The 22437-nt window shown below is 50.0% G+C and overlaps 1 protein-coding gene across 1 annotated transcript; it reads left to right on the forward strand.

The window, feature by feature from the left end:
- Positions 1–1596: 1596 nt before the first annotated feature.
- On the forward strand, positions 1597–21933 carry LOC128046673 (carboxypeptidase A5). The gene is made up of 11 exons (XM_052638835.1): positions 1597–1712; positions 2831–2912; positions 3896–4030; positions 14405–14503; positions 15079–15180; positions 16391–16492; positions 16839–16949; positions 17373–17463; positions 20719–20918; positions 21177–21261; positions 21746–21933. Exons 1-11 carry the CDS (start codon positions 1597–1599, stop codon positions 21931–21933), a joined length of 1311 nt encoding a protein of 436 aa, XP_052494795.1.
- Positions 21934–22437: the final 504 nt, after the last annotated feature.

Below are 22437 nucleotides of genomic sequence, written 5' to 3' on the forward strand. Positions count from 1 at the left end.
CCCCTAAAGCAAGTGCAGGGGTTGTCTTATTATTAGTGACTTACAATGATGCTTTTGAACAAGAAGATGCTGGGTACTTTGGGTGACTAGTACCATCCCACTGTTTTTCTTTTAAATTCCTGAGCTATTGTTTACTAGTATATTCTTTTATTCCAAATTTCTACTGACGCTGAATGTTACTTGAGTAGAAAGCCTAATTGCTTTCTTTTCTAGGTCCTTAAACTCTTTGCTAATGTTTCAGTCTGAGAGTTCTCAAAGCCAGGGTTCTAGGAGAGTTTGGCATGTCTGAACAGCTGAACTGCGAGATAATGGAGTAGGTCCGGCGGGGTGTGGGAGCAGGGCATTCTCTCAATAAAAGAGCTCTCCTCTCTGCACACATGGCCGGTTAATTGGCCATTCTGGGAAAGCATGGATGGGGAGGGGGGCTTCTGAGAATCGCCGGTGACAGTTAAGTGGCCTTTTGTTGACGTCCTCTGCTGAACAACTTTGTTGGATTTAGTCTCTGCCTTTCCTCCACCTCCTGCAGATTTTCTGTTAGATTCATCATTTACCATTCAGGCATCATCTTTCACTTTCTCCTTCTAATATGACTGCTTTGTATGCTGGACTCTGCTTTATTCATACTGTTCCCAGACCATAAAGGGGGCTGTGTGGGGCTTCAGCAGACTGAGACATTGACTCTGCTCTCTGTTGAGAACTATAATAATGACTGCAGTGACCTTCATGTCTAGCAGAAAATGCACTAGCTATCCAGGCATAATGGTGACCACCTGAAGACAGCAAAAAGGGACCCTTCACTGAATTCCTTCTCACAGAATAGACATTTCCTTTGTTCTTCGCTCCATTTTCTTCTCTCCCCTTCTCTCCACTGCAGCTAGAGTCCTGACCTAAGATGCAGCTGTGACTAAGAGCTAATGCTTTGAGATAATAAAGACATTTTATTTTGCAGGCTTTGCCAAGCCAATTCACCCAAGTTGTCTCATCTAATATCCCCCAGAAAACCCTGTGAGGTAGGGAGGAGAGACATTATTAACCCTATTTGACTGATGAGTAGACTGAGACTTAGAGAGACTAGCTCAGTTGCCCCGGACCCTGTAGACAGGAAGTGAGTACCCAGCTCTGTGTCTAAACCCGGTGTTGTTTCAATGGCTTCCACACCCTTATGTTCAAGGATCATATGTGTGAGTGGATGGGGAGGGAGAAGGAGCTCAAAGAAGAGATTAGCAGGAGACTGGAAAGGAGCGATTTCCTTGGGCCTATGACTTCTCTCAGCCTTTCTCTGGAGATGGAGGATTCGATATTCACGAGAGGCTGGCCCAGTAAACCTCTGGGAAGGAAAACAGCTAAAGGCCTTGACTTCCTCTTTCCCTACCCCTGCCCCCTGCACCTTCCCAGGAGAGGACTTGCCTAGAAGTGGGGAGGGACGCCCCACTTCTGGAAGGCCTGACATGTGGGGGTCCCACACAGGGTCTCCCCAGAGAGAGCCTAACGCACGTCCTCTGCCGGGCCTGCCGGCTTTTAGGTGCTCTGCTGTCCTGAGGCCTGCCCATGCCTGTGTGCGAGGAAAACCCCTGAAGTTCGCCTGGAGGAAGAAGAATGCAGAGTTCCCCTGGAGGAGGCGTGGTTCGCAAGTGGTCCCCTGTGGGCAGGCGGACACTCCTGGTCTGCAGCTTTATCCTGGCAGCAGCTTTGGGCCAGATGAATTTCACAGGGTGAGTGGCTGCTCCTTAGTGGGAGGGAGGATTGCCAGGAGCCGGGTGACTTGGTGGCCCGGTGGGACCTGATAAGGGCAGAGGGATTCAGGATTTCATTTCCCATCCTGAACCCACTTCTTACTCCTTCACCTCCCAATTTCGCGTGTGAGGGCAGGACGCGCAGGTCTCTTATTATTCCTCCCCAAATCTAGAGTTCTTATTCTGCGTGAATCCCAAGAATCCAAGAATCCCCTGAAACCATGTGTAAAATTTTGTGTGTATCTACTTATTCTCCAGTGTTCATAACTTTCCTCTGATTCTCAAAAAAGTCATAATCCCCAAAGACTATGTGTTCCTAATGTGTGGGTGTGGTATTGTCCTCCTTTGAGTAAAATTAAGTATGAGTATTACATACCAGGCCCTCTACAGACATGATTGCTCAGCCTTCCAAAGGCCCCGCAAAGTGAGCACTCCATAGTATTTCCATAGTGGAGAAGCAGAGACACAAGCTTAGAGAGGGGGGGTTCATCATCCAGGGTATCAGAGCCGGCCAGGGAGGGAGCCATGGCCATCCGGGCTCAGACCCCAGAGGCCACACCGCAGGCTGCTCAGTTGCCCCGGCTCCCACCCCTCCAGGGGCCCGGGAAGGGGCTCAGCTTCCCCCTGTGAGGTAGGGTGAGATTCATCTCTTCCATGTCCTCCAGCTCTTGGGAGAAGGCAGTGGGGTTGGGGCAGACATAGCCTGGACCCTTGTATAAAGAGTACATGGGGCCACTATCGGTACCTTGGCTCCCTGTGTCTATCCCTTTCTCTCCTTCCTTCCTCTATTTTCTTCCTCCCTTCTCCACCACCATTCCTTAGGCGTCCTGTCTGCCCTGTCTTGGCAGTGGGTTCATCAGCAGCACTGACAGGCTTTATGGAGTCCCCAGGTGGTCTGTCTTTGGGTCTGGAGAGACCCCTTGGCCTCAGGCTAGAGGAGTTGGAACTCCCCAGAGCTGCAGGTCCTTCTGCTCAGGGGTCCTCTAGCCTTCCAGCTATCCCGCCAGGTTCTCTTTTCCACTCTGTGTCCTCCAGGCAGCACAGCCTTTCAGGAACCCCTCTGAGAAGCCCCTTCGGTCCCCTCTGTGTCTTTCCAGTGACCAGGTTCTTCGAATCCTGGCTAAAAATGAGAAGCAGCTTTCACTTCTCAGGGATCTGGAGGGCCTGAAGCCGCAGAAGGTGAGGAATCTGCGGGGCTTGGGGCCACGTCCTCTCCTCCCTCACAGCGGCCTGCACCCTTGGCTCCTGTCCCGTTCCCTCCACCCCAAACCTGGCCCTCTGGGTGTGCCTGCCAGAGATGACAGCACCGGGGGAGAATCAAGCGAGGCTTTTCTTCAGGAGAGGCTGGGAACACTGGCCCAGTAAGTGGGGCAGCCCTGCTTGGCTTTCCCCTCTGCCCTGTAAGGGAGGGCTGCTCTGAAAACGGCTGGAAGGTCCTAAAGCCACATGAGAGGCACGTGAGTCTTGGGTGGGATGCCATGCCGCACGCACTGGACACATCTGCTTCCCGACTGAAATGGCTTAGCTTGGCAAACCTGTTTTATTTGGGCTTGTCCCTCAGCCTGAGCCCTGGTTTCTGAGAATGTGTGTCCTCCGCAAGTATTCCACTAGGCAAGACGTTTTCTTCAATATAGAAGAGTTTGGTCTGAGGGCTGTTGAAACAACCAGATATTTCTGGATGTGCCCCAACGCCCACCATCCTATTTGTGTGAGTGCCCCTATCAACCAGGACTCAGAACACTTTACAATAATTCTCTCCATTTTACAAAATGAAAATCGGACAGCACAGGGCTCTGGATTGGGCCTCTCCTACCCCTCTGGGGCTTGGGGGCAGTGATGTCTCCCTCTTCTCCCTAATGTTCTTGACCATGTGAATGTCCCAGATGATAAGCTGTCTCACCTTTAGAAAACTATTGTGGGCTCTTTGCATCTGGGTGAAGTTACATGGAGTGAGTGAGGCTGGGAGACAAAGGTGCTTAGCGTTACGGAAGGAAACTCCATGACCTGGGGATTTTGTTTGTCTCCATCTTTGCGGTCTGCCTTAAGGGTTTCGTTTTGGAACCGGGGCCCTCTCAGCTGTATAAGAGAAGGTCACCGCTTCTCTGGGTGCCTGCAGGATGTGTGACACACGTGCCTATTGTTTTTTCTCCTTCGTGATCCAGGTGGACTTCTGGCGTGGCCCAGCCAGGCCCAGCCTCCCTGTGGACATGAGGGTTCCCTTCTCCGAACTGAAAGACATCAAAGCTTACCTGGAGTCTCACGGCCTTGCTTACAACATCATGATAAAGGACATCCAGGTGAGGTCCTGCCCCAACACTGAGGTTGGGGGTCTCACCTTCACATCCCTTGCAGGTTTGGGCCCAACCTGGAGAAAAAAATACCCAAAGCTAAAATGGATGTTTTCTTTCTGGAGTTTCATCTGCATTTTTGTGAACCTTCCAGGAAAGGAATGAAACCTCACACTAGTCAAAGGAAATTTAAATCTAAGAAAGATCTTTCTAAAAAATTTAAATGTAAGAAAAATCCAAGAAAGAGTTCATAATTCACAGGTCAGGGTAGCTTGTGGAATCCTCTTCAACGAAAAAAATTTTTTTTAACTTTATATAGTTTTAAAGGTTGCTTTCCACTTATAGTTATTACAAAACGTATTGGCTGTATTCCTTGTACACTACATCACAGGGCCTATCTTACACTCACAGTCTATACTCCCCACTCCTCTGCCTCTGTCTTGCCCCTTTGCACCCCACTAGCTAACCACCAGTTTGTTCTCTAGATCTGTGAATCTGCTTCTCTTTTGTTATATTCACTAGTTTGTTGTGTTTTTAAGAGTTCTCTTATGGAGGAATCTGTAGTTCATGGCAAAGGAGAAAACAGGGAGAAGGGAGGCTGGAGGGGGCAGCTCATCTCTCTCCTAGGCACTGACGGCAGGGAGGGCTCTTCTGGACGGCTCTCTTTGCTTTTCTGACTGCTCCTTCCTGTCCCTGTGTGTCTCACCCATTCAATAGCAGGGAATTCCTTCACTCCAGAGAAGCAGGAAGAGGTGAGCGAAGCCGCTCCTGTGAACCCTGCTGTGGTTCCCTTCCTGCCGCCTCCAATGCCGGCTCTCAGTACCGGGTGTCTCTCCCGGGCAGGACTCTCCCAGAAGAATAGCTCTGGGAGAAGTGACTACAGACCTGCCCTTGGTTAGGGCGAAGGGAGACTTCATTCCAGGCATCCCATTCTCTGCCCAGCCTCACTCGTTGCTGCATCTTAATGGCATCTTTTCGGAACATCATGAAATTCTGTTTTAGTTGATCTGTCTTCCAGAATACCCCCAAGGAGCCTCTTTCCTAAAATGATTCTTCTGGGGCATCCCTGGGTTAGACCTCTCTGGCTACAGCCCTCTGCAGATGCTGCTGCACACCTGTAGATTTGTATACACACAGGTTCCTGCCCAGCCATGTTGTGCTGCTGCTGGTCTCCTCTACGGGCTCTGAGTGCGGGAACGCACAGTCCTCAGAGTGCACACACTCACCGCCTGCCAGGGAATAAACACATTAGGTGCATTCCTTTTCATGCAAGGACAGGGCTGGGGTACTGTGGTCCATTCAAAGACCTTTCCTCCTCCTCGGGCACATCTGTTTCCTGGTCAACATCTGGGAGTAGGCTCTTTGTCCAGTTTAATCCCCCACAAACAAAAATGGGGAAACGCGCATAGACAAGAGAGGCTACCACATCAAATAATTCAGTGCTCAATTCTCATTTTTTGCCCTTGCCTGGATTTCTAAGTTTGCATTTCCCTGCATCTGCCCTGCCCTGGAGACTCTGCAGTATTTGGCAAACAGATATGAAGAGGTCTCTAAAATTTTTCTGTTGATTTCTGTGTATCAGGAGTGGCCCCAGAGGCACCTGGGAGTCTCCCTGAATCACTGGCTCCCCTGGGGCTGTCCTCTCCTGTCACCCCCAGCCCTGGATTCCCTTTAAGGATAGGGAAAGGGGAGCTTTTCACTGCCTCTCAGTAGAGTGCCCTGGACTCTGGGTGCTAACCCAGTCAGGCAGGATTTTCACCAGCAACTTGCTCTGTCTGCAATGCATCAAGCTCTGAAGGTCGTACTTGAGATCACATTTTGGCTTCCAGGAAGCTGAGCCTGGGGAGAGACTGCTGTGTTGAGCTGATTTGTGGTGATGATGGGGGAAGGTGTCCATGAGGAGGGAAACTCAGAGGTGTTAACAAAAGGGAAGGGGTTTGCACCACTCAGGTTGCTGGCCTCCAGTCTCATGTTTTAGTTATTGACGCACAGGACTGATTGCTTTCTGTCTTCTGGATATTCTCACCCCAGTGTTTGGCGTAGTGTCTCCTGCACGGGACCCTCAGTAACTGTGTGCTGAATGAATTGCTCTATTGGCAGGTTCAGGAAAAGCGTGCCCAAAGAGACCTGATTAATATATTGGTCTTTGTCTCAAGAGTCCCCTCCCTAAGCCCCTCAAGGTATAGAATCATTTGCCTTATCTATCTTTATACCCCAGCATCTACCATAGGGCCTGTCATTTAGGTAGGACTTAGTAAATGGCTTCCCTGGTAGCTCAGCTGAAAAGAATCCGCTTGCAATGCAGGAGACCCCAGTTCGATTCCTGGGTCGGGAAGACCTCTTGAAGAAGGGATAGGCTACCCATGCCAACATTCTTGGGCTTCCCTGTTGGCTCAGACAGTAAAGAATCTGCCTGCAATGTGGGAGACCTGGGTTCAATCCCGGGGTTGGGAAGATCCCCTGGAGGAGTGCATGGCAACCCACTCCAGTATTCTTACCTGGACAATCCCTTAGATAGAGGAGCCTGGGGGCTACAGTCCATGGGGCTGCAAAGAGTCGGACATGACTGAGTGACTCAGCACAGCACAGCGCTAGTAAATGTTACTTCACTCAATGGTTGTGAGAAGGAAAGGAAAGAGGGTGTGTTTGCTGGTTAGTACCAGGCTGAGAGAAAGTGTGAAAAACCTTGATCCCAGCTTTCACCTTGGCCAGAGATACTGGAGATTTTTGAGGAAGGGACGTGCTCCCTACTCCCTCCTGTCTTGTGATCAGAAAGATGCTTGAGATAGACTAGGTGGACTCATTCATTCCACCCACAGATACAGAGATGCCAACTGTGTGCTGGGTATTAGACAAGGTACTGGAAAAACAAAGATAAAGAAATCCAGTCCCTGTATCCAGGGGACCTGGAGTGCTGTGGGGGTGGGGAAGCGGAGGGGAGTAAATCAGTGATTACAATGGAGTGGATGATGCGCTGATGGAGTGGAGCAGGTTGCTATGGGAGCGGGTACAAGAGGCACTGCATGGTCGCTCTGAGGCTCTGAGAAGGCGGCAATTACGGTGTGGCTGAAGAGCGGGAGAAGGGAGGGCCGGGAGAAGGGAGGGCCGGGAGAAGGGAGGGCCGGGGAGGGGAAGGGGCCCATGATTGGCAATGAGGCCAGACCAGAGCACAAAGGGCACCCTCCACCAGGTGAAAAGGTCGAGAGAAAATCCCGAAAACCATGGGGGAGCCTTCGGAGGGCTCTGACACGATCAGATTTGCATTTAAGAAAAATCCTTCTGACAGTGACAATGTTGACAGTGTTGAGTTGGGGACAGGAGCAGGGAGAGACTGACAGGCAGGAGGGTGGTGAGGAAATTGCAGTGGGCCAGGAAAGAAATTATCTGATTTTGAGTGAGCTCTATTTGCATTTAATTTTTCTTCACCTCCTCATTCTTTTTAGCCCTTTGGTTTCTTTTTTCTTTTTTTCCTCCCTGGGATGAGTCACCATGGAAAGGCTTCACTTGAGCAATCAGCTCTGTGGATTTTAATGGCTTTTTTTCTGATTACAAAATTAATAAATATTCATGGTAGATAATTCGGAAAATAGGGGAAAGCACAAAGGAGAAAACAAAAATCACCGATGCTCCGAGCACGCTCTAGAGTAAAATACAATTTAGTGTAAATACTGCTTGGCCAATTTTCCCCTCTCTCCTGGATCATTCCCATTAGCATACAAATATAGAGTTATTTCTCTCTTCTTAAAAAGGTCCTCTCTTGATCCCTTCCCCCAACCTCCAGCTATCACCCCACTTCTCCTCTTATTCCAAGAGCAGAACTCGGGGAAATGTTGACTCTACATGCCATCTTCATCCCTCTTTTCGGGTAAACTGTCCACCGCTACCTTCACCCCAGTTGTCACACACAGCGTCACACACAGCGTCACACAGCTCCCAGGTTCCCTCAGCAGTCAGCTCTGAGTGTGCATCGTGCTTCCAGCTTTTAGCCTGACCCATCACCCTCTCCTCTCTGGACTTCCGGGACATCACTCTCCTGGGTCGTCCCATCTTCCTGGCTGCTTCTCTGCACGCTGTTCTGTTTCCCAGCTCTGTCCTTCGACCTCTTCTCTGTCCCCTCATCCAAGATCATGGAATTGAATACCTTCCACCTCCTGAGCACTCCCATGTTGGTATCTCCAGCCATCCTCTCATATCTGATCGGAACTCCAGGTTCACATCTCTGACCATCTACTTGGCATTTCTACCTGGGTGTCTAATGGGCATCTCAGACTTCACAGGTACAAACCCAGCTCCCCTGGCCTGCTCCTCCACAGCCTCCCCCAGTGCAGCAAATGGCAATGCCGTCCTCTTTGTTCCTCAGACAAGAAACCTGGAGTCATCCTTGACTCTTTTTCTCACATCCCCCAGACAGTTCTTCAGTTCAGTTCAGTCACTCAGTCATGTCCGATTCTTTGTGATCCCATGGACTACAGCACACCAGGCCTCCCTGTCCATCACCAACTCCCGGAGTTTACTCAAACTCATGTCCATTGAGTCAGTGATGCCATCCAACCATCTGATCCTCTGTCATCCCCTTCTCCTCTTGCCTTCAATCTTTCCCAGCATCAGGGTCTTTTCCAATGAGTCAGCTCTTCGGATCAGGTGGCCAAAGTATTGGAGTTTCAGCTTCAACATCAGTCCGTCCAGTGAACATTCAGGACTGATCTTCTTCAGAATGGACTGGTTGGATCTCCTTGCAGTCCAAGGGACTCTCAAGAGTCTTCTCCAACACCACAGTTCAAAAGCATCAATTCTTCGGTGCTCAGCTTTCTTCACAGTCCAACTCTCACATCCATACATGACTACTGGAAAAACCATAGCCTTGACTAGATGGACCTGTGTTGGCAAGGTAATGTCTCTGCTTTTTAATATACTATCTATGTTGGTCATAACTTTTCTTCCAAGGAGTAAGTGTCTTTTTATTTCATGGCTGCAGTCACCATCTGCAGTGATTTTGGAGCCCCCCAAAATAGTCTGTCACTGTTTCTACTGTTTCCCCATCTATTTGCAATGAAGTGATGGGACCTGATGCCATGATCTTAGTTTTCTGAATGCTGAGCTTTAAGCCAACTTTTTCACTCTTCTTTCACTTTCATTAAGAGGCTCTTTAGTTCTTCTTCACTTTCGGCCATAAGGGTGGGGTCATCTGCATATTTGAGGTTTTTTATATTTCTCCCAGCAATCTTGATTCCAGCTTGTGCTTCATCCAGCCCAGTGTTTCTCAGGATGTACTCTGCATATAAGTTAAATAAGCGAGGTGACAATATACAGCCTTGACATACTCCTTTTCCTATTTGGAACCAGTCTGTTGTTCCATGTCCAGTTCTAACTGTTGCTTCCTGACCTGCATACAGATTTCTCAAGAGGCAGGTCAGGTGGTCTGTCCCACAGACAAATTAGCAAATCCTATCAGTTCTCTCTTCTGATAGTAAGATGTAGAGAGATGTATCTTGCAAATTCTATTCAAGCACCATGGGTCAATACCCCATCAGCCCTCACCTGGATTATTCTAGTAGTTTCCTAACTGTTCTCCATGATTCCACCCTTGCCTCCTTATTGCCTAGTCTCAACACAGCAGTCAGAGGTGTTCTTTAAAAGTATGTAAATCCTGTTATATCAGTCCTCTGCTTAAAACCCTCCATGTCTCCCCACTTCATTCACAGTAAAAGCCAAAGTCCTTAAAACTGCTGTAAGGCTCTACATGATCCACGTGCTGCCCTGCACTGCTGACTCTTGCTTACTCTGCTCCAGGCACCATCACCTTCTTGACATTCCTCCAGCTTGCCTGAGCTATCCTTGCCTCAATGCCTTTGGTTAGGATTATATCTCAGGGCCTTTGCACTTGTTGGCCCTATATTGCTGGAATCCTGATTCTGCAAATATCAGCAGGTGGCTCACTGCTTTCAAAACCTGACTCACATATCAACTTTTCACCTTATGTTAAGTTGTACCCTTCTCCCACATTCCCCCAGTTCCCTCCCTCACTTTTCTTCTTGGCACCTATGGCCTTCTAATATCCTATATGGTTCACTTCTTTGTCTTGTTTATCGTCTGTCTCCCCTACCAGATTGTAGGGCTCCATGAGGGCAGGCAGTTTCGTTTTGTTGACTGTTGTGTCTTTAGTGCCCAGTGTGTGCGTCACAGACATTACTCTGCTGAATGTGTGTGCATGCTAAGTCGCTTCAGTCATGTCTGACTCTTGGTGACCTCATGGACTGTAGCCCACCTCTGTCCGTGGGATTCTCCAGGCAAGAGTACTGGAGTGGGTTGCTGTGCCCTCCCCCAGGGGATCTTCCCAACCCAGGGATCAAACCTGAGTCTCATATCTCCTGCACTGGCAGCTGGATTCTTTACCACTAGCACCACCTGGGAAGTCCAGTCTGCTGAACAGAAGAGATTAAAACGTGGGAATTGTGTTGGCCGGGGTTGGGGTGGGTGGCAGCTCTAAAGAGGAGAGGAGGACAGGAATAGGTGAGGAAAGATAGGAATCACGGGCAAGCCACTGAGGGAGAGGCAGAGGCTAGCTGCCTGGGGGTGAGGGTTGAGGAGGGTCCAGGGGGTGGGGAGATGGGGACAGAAGGGCCAGCCCCTCTGTTGGTCCTGCGGAGGGCAGGGGCAGGGACTGTCTGACTCACCCGAGTGACCACTAATGGTCCACTTACTGTCCAAGTCTGACAGACACCAGGTTTCTGGAGGAACCCAGGTTTCCTGGTCGTGCCCTGTAATGCCTATTCCACCTCGGAGTCCTGGAGTCACCTCAAGAGTTACTGTTATCCTGTTGTTGTCCCTTGTCATCATAGCTGGCATTTACTGCGTGCTAGGCAATGTTCTAAGCAGTTTACATGTATTCACCCTTCTAATCCTCACAAGAACACTTCAAGTATGTGTGAAAGTACATGATAACATGACCTCCATTTTATGAAAGCTCAGAAAAATTCATAATTTGGAGACCAAGGCACAGAGAACTTAGTCATTTGCCCGTCAGTGACAACAAAGGATTTAACCTGAGATAGCCTGACTCCAGGCCCTGGACTCTTTACTCTTATGCCGTCTGCCTCCTTAGTGGGTGTCACTGTTGTTCATATGGTGTTTTAACTTTGCCTTTTAGGATAGGGAAGCCCCAGTTCAGCTTTGACTTCTGAAGGGTTCATTCTAACAGTCCCAGATCTGTACCCTCCCAGCCCCACATCCCAGCATAGGCATGGACTGTGGTTGCTACCAGCCATGCAGCTACCACTGGAGATGTTAGGCCTGCAGAGGAGGTCAGGGGTGGGTAAGGAGAAGTGACTGCCGTCCTCACAGAGCCGTGTTAGAGCCGTCTCCTGTCCCCCACCCACTGCTTCCGGGAGCTGCTTCCATTTCACGTCTGTGGTTGGAGAGAGCTGTGAATGCAGGTTCTTTTCAGGTGTCATCTTCACCTTTGGGGCCCTCAGTCTGCTCCCCGCACCCCCCCCCCCCATCTTGGAGGTGCACTTCTTAATGTCTCCATCCTTCCTTACTCCTGTCATAAATTAATTTACACCAAGGTACTACTTTTTCTGTCAGGTTATGGCTTCCAGGAGGCAAATGGCTTACTTCTGAATCTGTTTTTTTCTTCAAGAATCCTGACAGGGCTGTGGTGAGATGAGACTGCATTCTTAGATCTCCCGTCCCCTTCCTTCCCTTACCTCAGCCCTACGAAGGGAGCAAACATCTGTGTATTTTTCAGGCCAGGACAGATTCATGTTCCTGGAATCCAGGGCCCAGCTGTGAGGGCTGAGCATTTCCAATTTGTAAGCGGGTGTCACATCCATTCACAAGGCTGTGAGGGTGTTTGGAAAGTTATTTGCAGTTGGGTGCCGACTTCCCATTTGCCTCCAAGCTGTTGTGTAGAACAAAGGACAACCTTGTGTGAACTCTCTTCCTGTGGGTGTCCCTGGGTCCTCCAGTCCTGTCTTCTCTCTCCTCCATCTTCACCCACCACCTCCACCCCTAGGAAGTTAGTCCTTTAACTTCATGGTGGTGGGACCAGCATGGGGCAGAACCGGCCTTGACTCTGGGTACGTCGGCCCACCCTACTCTTTCTGCAGCTGCTCATTGCAGCTGGTCATGCCTGGCCCACGGTGACAGGCACACATCGGTCATGGGGGCTGCTGAGGTTTCTGTTGATTTTCTGGGAAGAAGACAAATTTCCTTTGTTAGGACTTCCCAGGATGGTGCTTGTGTCAGTGAAGATCGGGGCTCCTCCAGCCATCTCTCTCTAAACCAGCAATCCCTGCTTTGCACAAGTGGGAACATTCCCCAGCCCAGCCAGTTTAGCTAGAAAACGTCACCATTATAAAGGCCACATGTGTAGTTGGTGCTCAAAAAGAAATGAGCCCCCAAGCTTTGATTTCCACTCCCATTTTTAAATTTGTGGTTTGAGGTTTGTGAGTAAGTTGACAGGGGGAGTGGGGTGAGAGTGTCACCCGGCAGTGACCTCGGCCTCAGCAGGTGGGGATGGAGAGGGGCTGTCTTCTAGCCCTGGGACTGGAGACTCCATGGATGGCTGCTCCTTCATTTTCAGACATTGGGGGCATTTTTGCCTTTGTTTTTGTATTTATTTATTCAGAAGATTTTACTTATTGAAGTAATATGAGCATGCTGAGAAAAATGTAAAAATGGAGAAAAGGAAAAATTGCTTAAAATCACAAGCTTTCTATCCTAACAGTCATGTTAACATTTGGGTAAAATTTTTTGGCATTTTACTGTCTTGTTTTCCTATGCGTGGAGTATTGCCTTTTTATTATTTTAAAGCAGTTTTAAATTATAAGAATAGTATGATGGGCTTTTCACCTGTTGTTAATATTTTATACATGTGCTTTCTCTTTCTCCCTCTATGTATACACACACACAGATACATAGATGTGTGTGTGTGTGTGTGTGTGTGTGTGTGTGTGTGTGTGATTCTTATTTGCCTTTAATTTTTCTAGCTAGCTGGCCTTAAGGGACATAGTGCTAGAAACTAGGGTATCTGGATTTTTATCTCGTCTCTGTCCCTTGTTAGCTTTGCTGTTAAGTCTGTTTATCTCTCTAATTTGCTTTATCTCTAAAACATGAATAGTTAATTCTTGTCCTGTCATCAGGTCATAAGATGAACTGAGATGATGAGTATTAAGATGCTTGGTAAACTAAAAGGCCCTGGCCTGAAGCAAGGCATCATCAGGATTTACTTGTGACCCAGAGGTGCACGGACTTTCCCAGTGACTCAGTGGTAAACAATCTGCCTGCCATTGCAGGAGACACAGGTTCAATCCTTGGGTGTAGAAGTTCCCCTGGAGAAGAAAATGGCAACCCACTCCACTGTTCTTGCCTGGGACATCCCGTGGACCCAGAAGCATGGTGGGCTACAGTCCATGGGGTCGCAAAGAGTCAGACATGACTGAGCCTGACGTGACTAAACAACAACCACAGAGAGGCAAATCAGCGTGACTTTGGGTTGAGGGCCTTTGCTTTCCCTTTTGTTGCAAAGAGGCCCAGACCCCTCCCATGCTGTAGTCATCGCTGAGTCCTGGGGTGTCTTCGTCCCTGGGTGACAATGTAAGGGTATGAGTTTAGGATGAAGGGCACCTACCCATTTCACTGACTCCAAAAGTGGGGAAAATGCCCCAGGATGATGTGGGAGGTCACTTCAAAGTACCACAGAAGGACTGAGAGCCAGCTCCCAATTGCCACTCAAGTAAGGATGCTGATTTGGCTCATCTGTACTTGTGTTTAACAGGCAGTTAAAATGGTGAGTGAAAGACTGTTGGCACATTAAGTAAAGTGATTTGGACAGGTTTCTCAAATGGCTTGGACGTCAACTGTCAGGGCTGCTTCCTGGAGTAGAGTTCATGATGTGGGCCAGGTGAGCCCTCTGCTCTCCAAGGGGTCAGTGTACATAGTTCAGCTTGGGCTTTCGCTCAACAGAGTGTTCACAGAGGGCAAAAGCAATGTTGGCAGCCACCCATGAGCATATTTTCCAAAGCACTTTGGTATCTGTTATTACATTTTATCCTATTGAAATGGGCAAGGCAAGTTTCGATTTTCAAGCTGAGGAAACCAAGGTTAAGGTTCCACAGCAAGTCAGTGGCAGTGGCAGACTTAGGACCACATTCTCCAGACTCCTTGACCCATGCTCATTTGGGAAAAGGCAGGATGAATGCCAGCTTGCCAAGCAGAAGAATCACCCAGCAACCTGGCATCTCCTGTTGCACAGCTCACACTCATTCTGGCTCATTCTGCTATGTCAACGCTATCTTTGTGCAGCCAGCTGAGGCAGGGCCCAGAAGTGACATGCCTGGCCCAGCCTCGCCTTCCCTTCCAATATGTGCTTCTGCCTCCCAGGTGCTGCTGGATGAGGAGAGAGAAGCCATGGCGAAATCCCGCCGGTTGGAGCGAAGCACCAGTAGCTTCAGTTACTCCTCTTACCACACTCTGGAGGAGGTGGGTCTTCCCCGTCAGGCTCCAGACTCTGCTGTCCTCTTGGACCCTCGGGTTGTCCAGACTCAGGGCTCTGGGGATATAGGAGACTGTGAGCTGATGCCTAGAGAGTGTAGAGCAGACACTGGGAGGAAGTTATTGATGTCTGAGATAAATAATCCTGCCTTCAAGAAGCTTAGAATATAAAAGGGGCAGGATGACTAAAAACAACACTGCAAGGACTATGAGATCTGTAAGTGGATGGAAGGGGCCAATAAAATGGAAGGAAGAGAAACTTCCAACCAGAGAGAGCCTTGCAGGCTAACCCTAGGGGGCTGAGTTGGCTCAGCACATGCTGCTCTTCCAGGCAAAGGCATAGCACTGCACAGAGGTGAAAAGTCTGGGAATCCAGGCTGACCACAGCTCCTACCTTAGACCTGGAGGTAGTCTTTGGTTTTTGCAGTTCTTTTAGATTCTCAAGGGAGGTGGGAAAGCATTAAAGAGGGTGGTAGGATCAGGGAAGGAGAATATTCAGAGAGACCCTGGGGTTTGCTCCCTCCCTGCTTAACTGCCCATCTGAGAAACTTCTTTCCTTTCAGATCTATACCTGGATTGACAACTTTGTAACTGAGCATTCAGATATTGTCTCAAAACTTCAGATTGGCCACAGCTTTGAAAATCGGTCCATCCTTGTTCTGAAGGTAAAACCTGGGAGTGTTGACCACTAGACTGTACAGTGAGTGCCTCAGGCATAAGACTGAGCTCACGTGGGGTTGTGGCTGGGTGGGGAGTCAGCCAGTCCGTTTAGGGAGAGAGGTGTGTACACTCATGTCCTGAGGTGATGCACAAGCTTTGGGATGGTGATGTTCAGGGACCCACCCCTTGTAGGTGTGGACAGTTGGTAGTGCAGTGACCTGGGGATATTCTGGGTCAGGAATCTGGTGGGAGGTTTGTTAAGGAGATGGAACTGCAGAATGGCAGTCATCAGCTTGAACTTGGGATGTGAGTGTGAGTGAATCAGCATTCTTCCTGTTAACTCAGCTGCTTCATCTGGTCAGTGGGAAAAGAGGTACACAGAGGCCTCATTTACAAATGACTGAGGCCCTCTGGCTTAGGCAGCCCCATGGATAGGCCTGAGTCTATGAGGAGAACTTCTAGCCCTTCACAGAGCCCACTGGAAACAGGGTTCCAGTAAACTTGGCGGCAGCAGTGCCCTTGGCCATGGAGGCAGCAGGAGAGGTGGAAGTGTGAAGCATACTGGAAAACAATTCTTTGTATGTGCTCTGAGGGCACTCGAGAGCGTGGACCTCGCAGGTCATTTGACACGCAGCTCTCAGAGAAGACAGACTCAGCTGTCCTCAGAAGTGCCCTGGGGGACTCTTCTGAAGGGTCATTTGGCCTCGGCTAACGTGGGACTTGACTTCACCTGTGCCTGCTTTGATTTCTCATAAGGGCTGCCTGTGTTCTCTCTTTAATGTTGTCTAAGCTGTTGCTACTCAGGGTGGTCCCTGGACCCACAGGAACAGCATTTCTGAGTTTGTTAGAAATTACCAACCTCACCTTCCAGATCTACTGCGTCAGAATCTGAATTTTAGTAACATTCCTGGAGGATTCACGTGCCCTTGAAAGTTTGCGAAGCACTAGTCTAAAACACTTGCAGACCTGGGCAATTTTGTGCTTCTAACTAGATCACTTTGCCCCGCAAGAGCATCACTATGTTGCCAAGGTCCCCACATGTGTGCACTTTCCATGGGCTCCTACACAGGTACCCACACATATAACCCCCCTCTCAGGAACAGGGAGCCACCCCAGGCACTGAAGATATATCTGGGGCCTCCTTCTAGGCAGTCTGGGGACAGCCCTGTAGCTGTTGTGGTTCAAACTTGTGTGGGGCCTGGTGCTTTTCCCCAGTTCAGCACCGGAGGTTCTCGGCGTCCGGCCATCTGGATTGATTCTGGAATCCATTCCCGGGAGTGGATCACCCATGCCACCGGCATCTGGATTGCCAGGAAGGTCAGCATGGACCGTAGGGGCTGGGATGGGGTGGAGGGTTGGAGCTGCTCAACTATTTAAGGGCACCTCCAGTTGAAAACTTACTTGGTTCATCTGACTTGGGGTGCTTTCTGCACACCTGCCCTGTGGAACAGCTGCCATGTGCTCTGGCCATTTGCAGCCCAGAGCCCCCACCTTCTAGTTGTTGAAAATCCAAGCCTTCAGTTCTGCACAAGGATGAACCTGATGACCTGATGCCATCCCTGCCTGTAGCCAGTGGCTGTACCGATGTCCTGCTCTACTCTGGAGGAGAGCCCGCCAGGACCTCCTGTCCCTCAGTCTGTACCTACTCGGCCCTTTCTTGCAGATTGTCAGTGAATATGGCAAAGACCGCATCGTAACAGATGTACTGAACGCCATGGACGTCTTCCTGGAGATTGTCTCTAATCCTGATGGGTTTGCTTATACCCACAGTATGGTGAGAGCACCTGAGAGGGAGGGGCTTAGGAATCAGGGGTCAGCTCTGGGGGTAATGGAGGAAAGAAAGGTCACGGTGGCTTTGGGATGCTCTGCTGAGGTTCCCTGGGGACAGAGCCTTTGGGAGCTCCTTGCAGAGTCTCCGTGAGGCAGGCGGGCTGCTCAGGTACTGTGGTTGCAACTGTTGCCCTCCAACTGCCCAGGGAAGTCCACTGTTATTTGGCTGTGCTCACGCCTCTCGCCGTACCCCAGCTTTAACCAGAAAGCATTTGATCTGCAGCCGTGGCTCAGTATGCCAGCCCCATCCTGCCCTAGAGATTCCTTCCTTGCATCCCTCCCTGTCCCAGCAGACCCGCTTCCTAGACGAGGATGTCAGAGGCTCCCACCCAGAAAGGGCTCAGTCACCTGCCCTGCACTTTTTCAGAACCGCTTGTGGCGGAAGAACAAGTCCAGCAGACCGGGAACCTTCTGCATTGGTGTGGATCTTAACAGGAACTGGAAGTCAGGCTTTGGAGGTACCTCAGTCTGCTGCACCCCGAGGGCAGGGCTGGGGAGAACTTGGTCCTTGGCACATCTCCCACACAGATTATGCTGACGCATAACCGGGGAGGCGGAGCACTTAGCTAATGCGAGTGAGTCATGGCCAGGGACAGGCGGGCACGTGCCTAGGATTGGCTGTGGTCTATGGGGAGAGGTTGCATATGTCTGTTAAATGTATGCATATGCTAAGCCTTCGTGGGAAACAGCTCCTTGAATGGGGACTAACGGCATCCGATCCTAAATATGGCAGAGAAAGGCTTAAGGAGGTCCAAAGTAGTCTTGCTTGTTATTTAAAACCCAGGATTTATGGTGCCCCCTGAATATCTCTAGCCCTTCCTTGAAGGGAGCACGCCACAGGAAAATGTCTCAAAACTCATTCCTTGAGAACTGTGACCCGAATTTTGCCCTCTGGGGAGGCCGGGACAAAGGTTTAAATATAGAATAAGCTAGTTTCTTATCATCAACACTGACTTAAGCCTGGCTTTTATTTTCGGTCCAATTACTTTGTGACCCTCGGCTGTTGTGTATCCACAGGGCCCCGTGATCCTAGGGAGGAGTGGGCAGCTTCCTCCTGAGTTCCCTTGGTGTTCTTCCTTATTATCTCCCTTGGCATGCCAGGGGCGTAAGGACCACATGGGGAAACTGAAACAGAGACCAGTATGTGAACCCTGGGAATGCAGCAGCTTGATGGGTGGGATGCTGGGTCTAACCAGGACAGTCTCCAAAGCAGAGGGTTGAATAGGCATAGCCCTTGGCCTCCAGATGTGGCTGCCACACTATACCAGGAGTCAGAGTTTAGCTCCACAGGAGACAGTGCTATTGAAAAACAAATCTGCAGACCTGTTTGTTGGCTAATCCGACAAGGCAGAACATTCTAGATCCAGATGCCCATTGTTTCGAAAATCTGGCTTCTTTGAATCCGTTCTTTGCAAATAAGGATAGCTCTGAAGTCTACAGAGCAAAGCCAATCAGCCCACAGTGTAGGGGTTGCCTGAGAATCTGGGTTGTACTTGTAACTGCTTGTGTAAGGAAACACAGCTGTGTAAAATTAGGCATTTCCATCTCCAAATAACCAGACATTTGTCCCAAGAAAGCATCCACGTGGGCCCCTTAGAACTGGCTGAAGTGAGTGCCTATCTACCCTGAGACACACTGGCTAGAAGAAAGACAAATTACCTCTTAAAGAAAATATCTTTTGTGGGTTTCACCACAGGGGGGAAAAAATCAGTATATACACAATGTGGAAAAAAAAAGTGGAAAAAAAAAAAAAGCCCAGAGGGGACAAAAAGCTCCCATAATCCCACTGCCCAAAGATTACTGCTTTTAATAATTTACCGTGTCCTTCCAGCGAGTTCCCCTTGCTACAAATTACATTTTTGAGAAGGAAAAATAAATAGCTAATGAATCCATTAGCAGGTACTTGTGAAACAGGCAGGCTCGGAGGACTTTGTGAACGTCAGAGAGAGGCAGGCAGCTAATTCCCATTTGGTCAGGGGAAGATTAGTTTATTCTGCTTAGCTCAAACCAGAACTAATGGCCTGAAGTGTTTCTCCATATTTGGGCAAAGCCACCTGGTCGTTGGCAGGGGAACCGCTTTCCATGCGTGGGCTGCAAAAGCAGACAAAGCTTGCAGCCTCCCCCGCTCTGCTCATCTGTTGCTATTTGTCATTCATCAAGTGTAGCAGGTGCAGAAGCTCCCAGCAGACACAACAAACAGGGCCGCTGTTAGCTGGGCCAGCTCCAGCCCACCAGGCTGCTCCTACCCCTTCATTCCCTGCAGGCATACCCCCTTCCAACTAGGGTCAGTCCTCACCCCTGGTGAGGTTGTGCAGACCAAGAGGGGATGCGCTTCCAGGTGACAGAATTGCCTCTGGGCCTGCCTGTGGCCAGAAGTAGCGAGTATCTGCTTAGTGACTCAGGCGGGAAGATTTTGTTTATGACTTTATTATTGCCTGAATTTGATTTCTGCATAATGAGTAATCTGTAGATCATCCTTCCCACCTATACCGCCCTCACCTGCACCCTTGGGGAGGACCTGTTCGCTGCAGTCCTAGGACAACATCTGAACCAGTCCATGGGCCAGCCACCTAGGTCTGCATCCAGCTCATTGCCCTCATTGGTCAGGGGGCTGCTCTGGCATCCTCAGGAGGCTTCAGAAGTTGGGCAGCCCCTGGCTTCTGACCGGGCTTCTGTGCAGTCATTTCAGGGAGAAGTGAGAGCAGGGCCTGGGATGCTTCTTTCATGTGTTCCTGACCCCCAAATCTTGACCAGCCCAGCCTAGCCCTCTACCAACTGGCCACTGGGGAAGAGAGGAAAACAGGAGAGGAAGAAAAGAGATGAGGAGCAAAGAATCTAGTAGGAGATGGGAACAAATTAAGTTTGTGAGCAAAGTAGAGGAACAGTTACTCTTTGCCCTCCTTCCGACTTAGGTACCCATTCAGAAGAATTTTCAAGGATTTTTTGCATCTGTGCTTCCCAGAGCAGTCTTGGGCAACTATGGTGATCTATTCTCTCTTTTCCCAGCTCCAAGTCCATGCTGCCCTTGGGTTGGCACAGCTTGTGCAGACACTATATCTGAGCACTCAACTGACCCAAGCCTTCCCCATGGAAGTGGAGGGTCGGCAGAGAAGGGTCAGCTCACAGGGGTCACTGCTCATAGGGGAAGCCAGGTTGGAGACCTAGCGGCAACTGCTGAGGCAGGCCTGACTTTCTAATGGAACCACAGTCAGGACTTAACCAAAAGACAAGCTAAGGGAGCACTCTGCAGGGCACAGAGTTGCTGAGTTGTGGTGTGGCAACACTCCTCTGATGTATTAGACCAGGGTATGTAGCAGTAACAAGCATCCCTCCAAGTCTCAGTGGCCTAACACAGTAAAAAATTTATTTTTCATGTACGTAAAGTCCACTATGGGTAGGTGACCCTCCTTGATAGCTGTCTTCCATTGGTGACAGAGAGATCCAGGACACTTCTCCATTTAGAGGGTTTTTTTTTTTTTTTTTTTTTGCTTTAATGACACAGAAGAGAGTATCAAGAAGTCATACTTGCTCTTAGCCTCAAACTAGAGGTGACCCATCATTACTGCTCACATTCTCATTGGTCAAAAGTAGCCACATGATCTCAACCAAACTGCAAAGAAGACTAGGATTAGAGAGGAATACAGAATATTTTGTGAGAGTCTTTCCCACGCCTGGGAATTTGAACCCTGTGGGTGTCTTTATTCTACTTCCAGGAAACGGTTCTAACAACAACCCCTGCTCAGAGACTTATCATGGGCCCTCCCCTCAGTCAGAGCCAGAAGTGGCTGCCGTCGTGGACTTTATCATGTCCCATGGGAACGTCAAGGCTCTGATCTCCATCCACAGCTACTCTCAGATGCTCATGTACCCGTATGGCCACTCTCTGGAGCCTGTTTCAAACCAGGAGGAGTTGGTAAGATTGGCTGCTTAGGGCTTGGGGGAGGCATCCCGCAGACTCTCAACTGGCCCCCTGGTAGGGAGCAGGGTGGGGGTGAGGGGCTTGTTCTCACATGTGATCCAGTTCACAGCTGGAGATGCTGTGCTTCCTTCCCGCAAGAGCCATCTACACATTCAACTTCCAAGACTCCTAAGTCCTTGGTTTGCAGAAGCTGGTGAGGATATGGGGGAGTGGGGACCCACTGCCTCTCACTCCCTGGATTGAATCTTGCAGTACCATCTCGCCAAGGATGCAGTGCAGGCCCTGTATGAGGTTCACGGGATCGAGTACATTTATGGCAGCATCAGTACCACCCTCTGTGAGTGAGCCGTCCCCTGGCTGCTGCTCCTGCGGGCGCCACATCCACCTGGGCTCAGGCAGGTGCAGGCTCTGCTGGCTGGCAGGCCTGGTTGGCCACAGGGCTGTGCCACAGATCCAGCGGGGCTGGGCCAGAGCTGATTTCCACATCTGAGTACAAGGGTGAATAGTGGTACCTAGACCCAGCACCCACTTCTCTGTTAATTAGTGCACAGCCCCTGATGGCTGGCTCACTGCGATGCCCCTTAGGCATACATATCCCAAGTCTGGTGGCCTCCAGGAGCTTTCATTTTGCTAGAGCAGAGCATGCACTGGGTGAGCAGGGTGTGGCCCAGGTTGAAGCCTGGGCCAGGAAGCTTGGTGTGGTCTGGGATGAGTGAGGGTTTGGTCTCCAAGGCACATTGTCTTTGCAGGAAGCCTCTGTACCTTGTGACCACACCCTGTTCTTCCTTTTGGGGGGCATTTCTTTGCCCTTTTGTCCCCAGATGTGGCCAGTGGGATCACAGTTGACTGGGCCTATGACAGTGGCATCAAGTACTCCTTCAGCTTCGAGCTCCGGGACACGGGGCGCTATGGCTTCCTGCTGCCAGCCGTGCAGATCATCCCCACGGCCCAGGAGACGTGGATGGCCATTCGGACCATCATGGAGCACACACTGCATCATCCCTACTGACAGAACTGCGGAGGGGAGAGCCAGGGGAGTGGTTTTCTTTTCTGAGGCCTGGGCTCCTCCTGAAATCCAAGTTATGGATCCCTTCCCCATCCCTGCCCTGACTCCTTAGGAAATAAAAACAAATTTGAAGAGGCTTGGTAGCTTCTGGTGCTGGCTGCCACTCCTTTGGGTTCAGGAAGGGACAGGGGCCTTGAAAATGCCTCTTGGCCTCCTAGGTACCCAGGAGAAAGGCGAGACTAGCAGGCATTCCCTTTTCTCCTCTTACAATGGTCTCGGGGCCCAAAACAGATAACACACTCCTTGGAGCTACTAATATCCACATCATCCTTTTGGCACTTAACTGTTAAGAGGACCCTGGAAGGGGCAGTGGTCGATCTGAAGGAGTGGATCTCCAGGGGTGCCGTTTCTGGCACCCTGAGTGAGAGGTGGGTACAGACAGGTGACCTCCTCTTCCTGCCGCATTTCCCATCCTGGGTAGGGAGGAGTTGCCTATATTGGAGAGAC

The sequence above is a fragment of the Budorcas taxicolor genome, chromosome 4, assembly GCF_023091745.1.
Source record: "Budorcas taxicolor isolate Tak-1 chromosome 4, Takin1.1, whole genome shotgun sequence".
In the NCBI taxonomy this organism is placed as follows: domain Eukaryota; kingdom Metazoa; phylum Chordata; class Mammalia; order Artiodactyla; family Bovidae; genus Budorcas; species Budorcas taxicolor.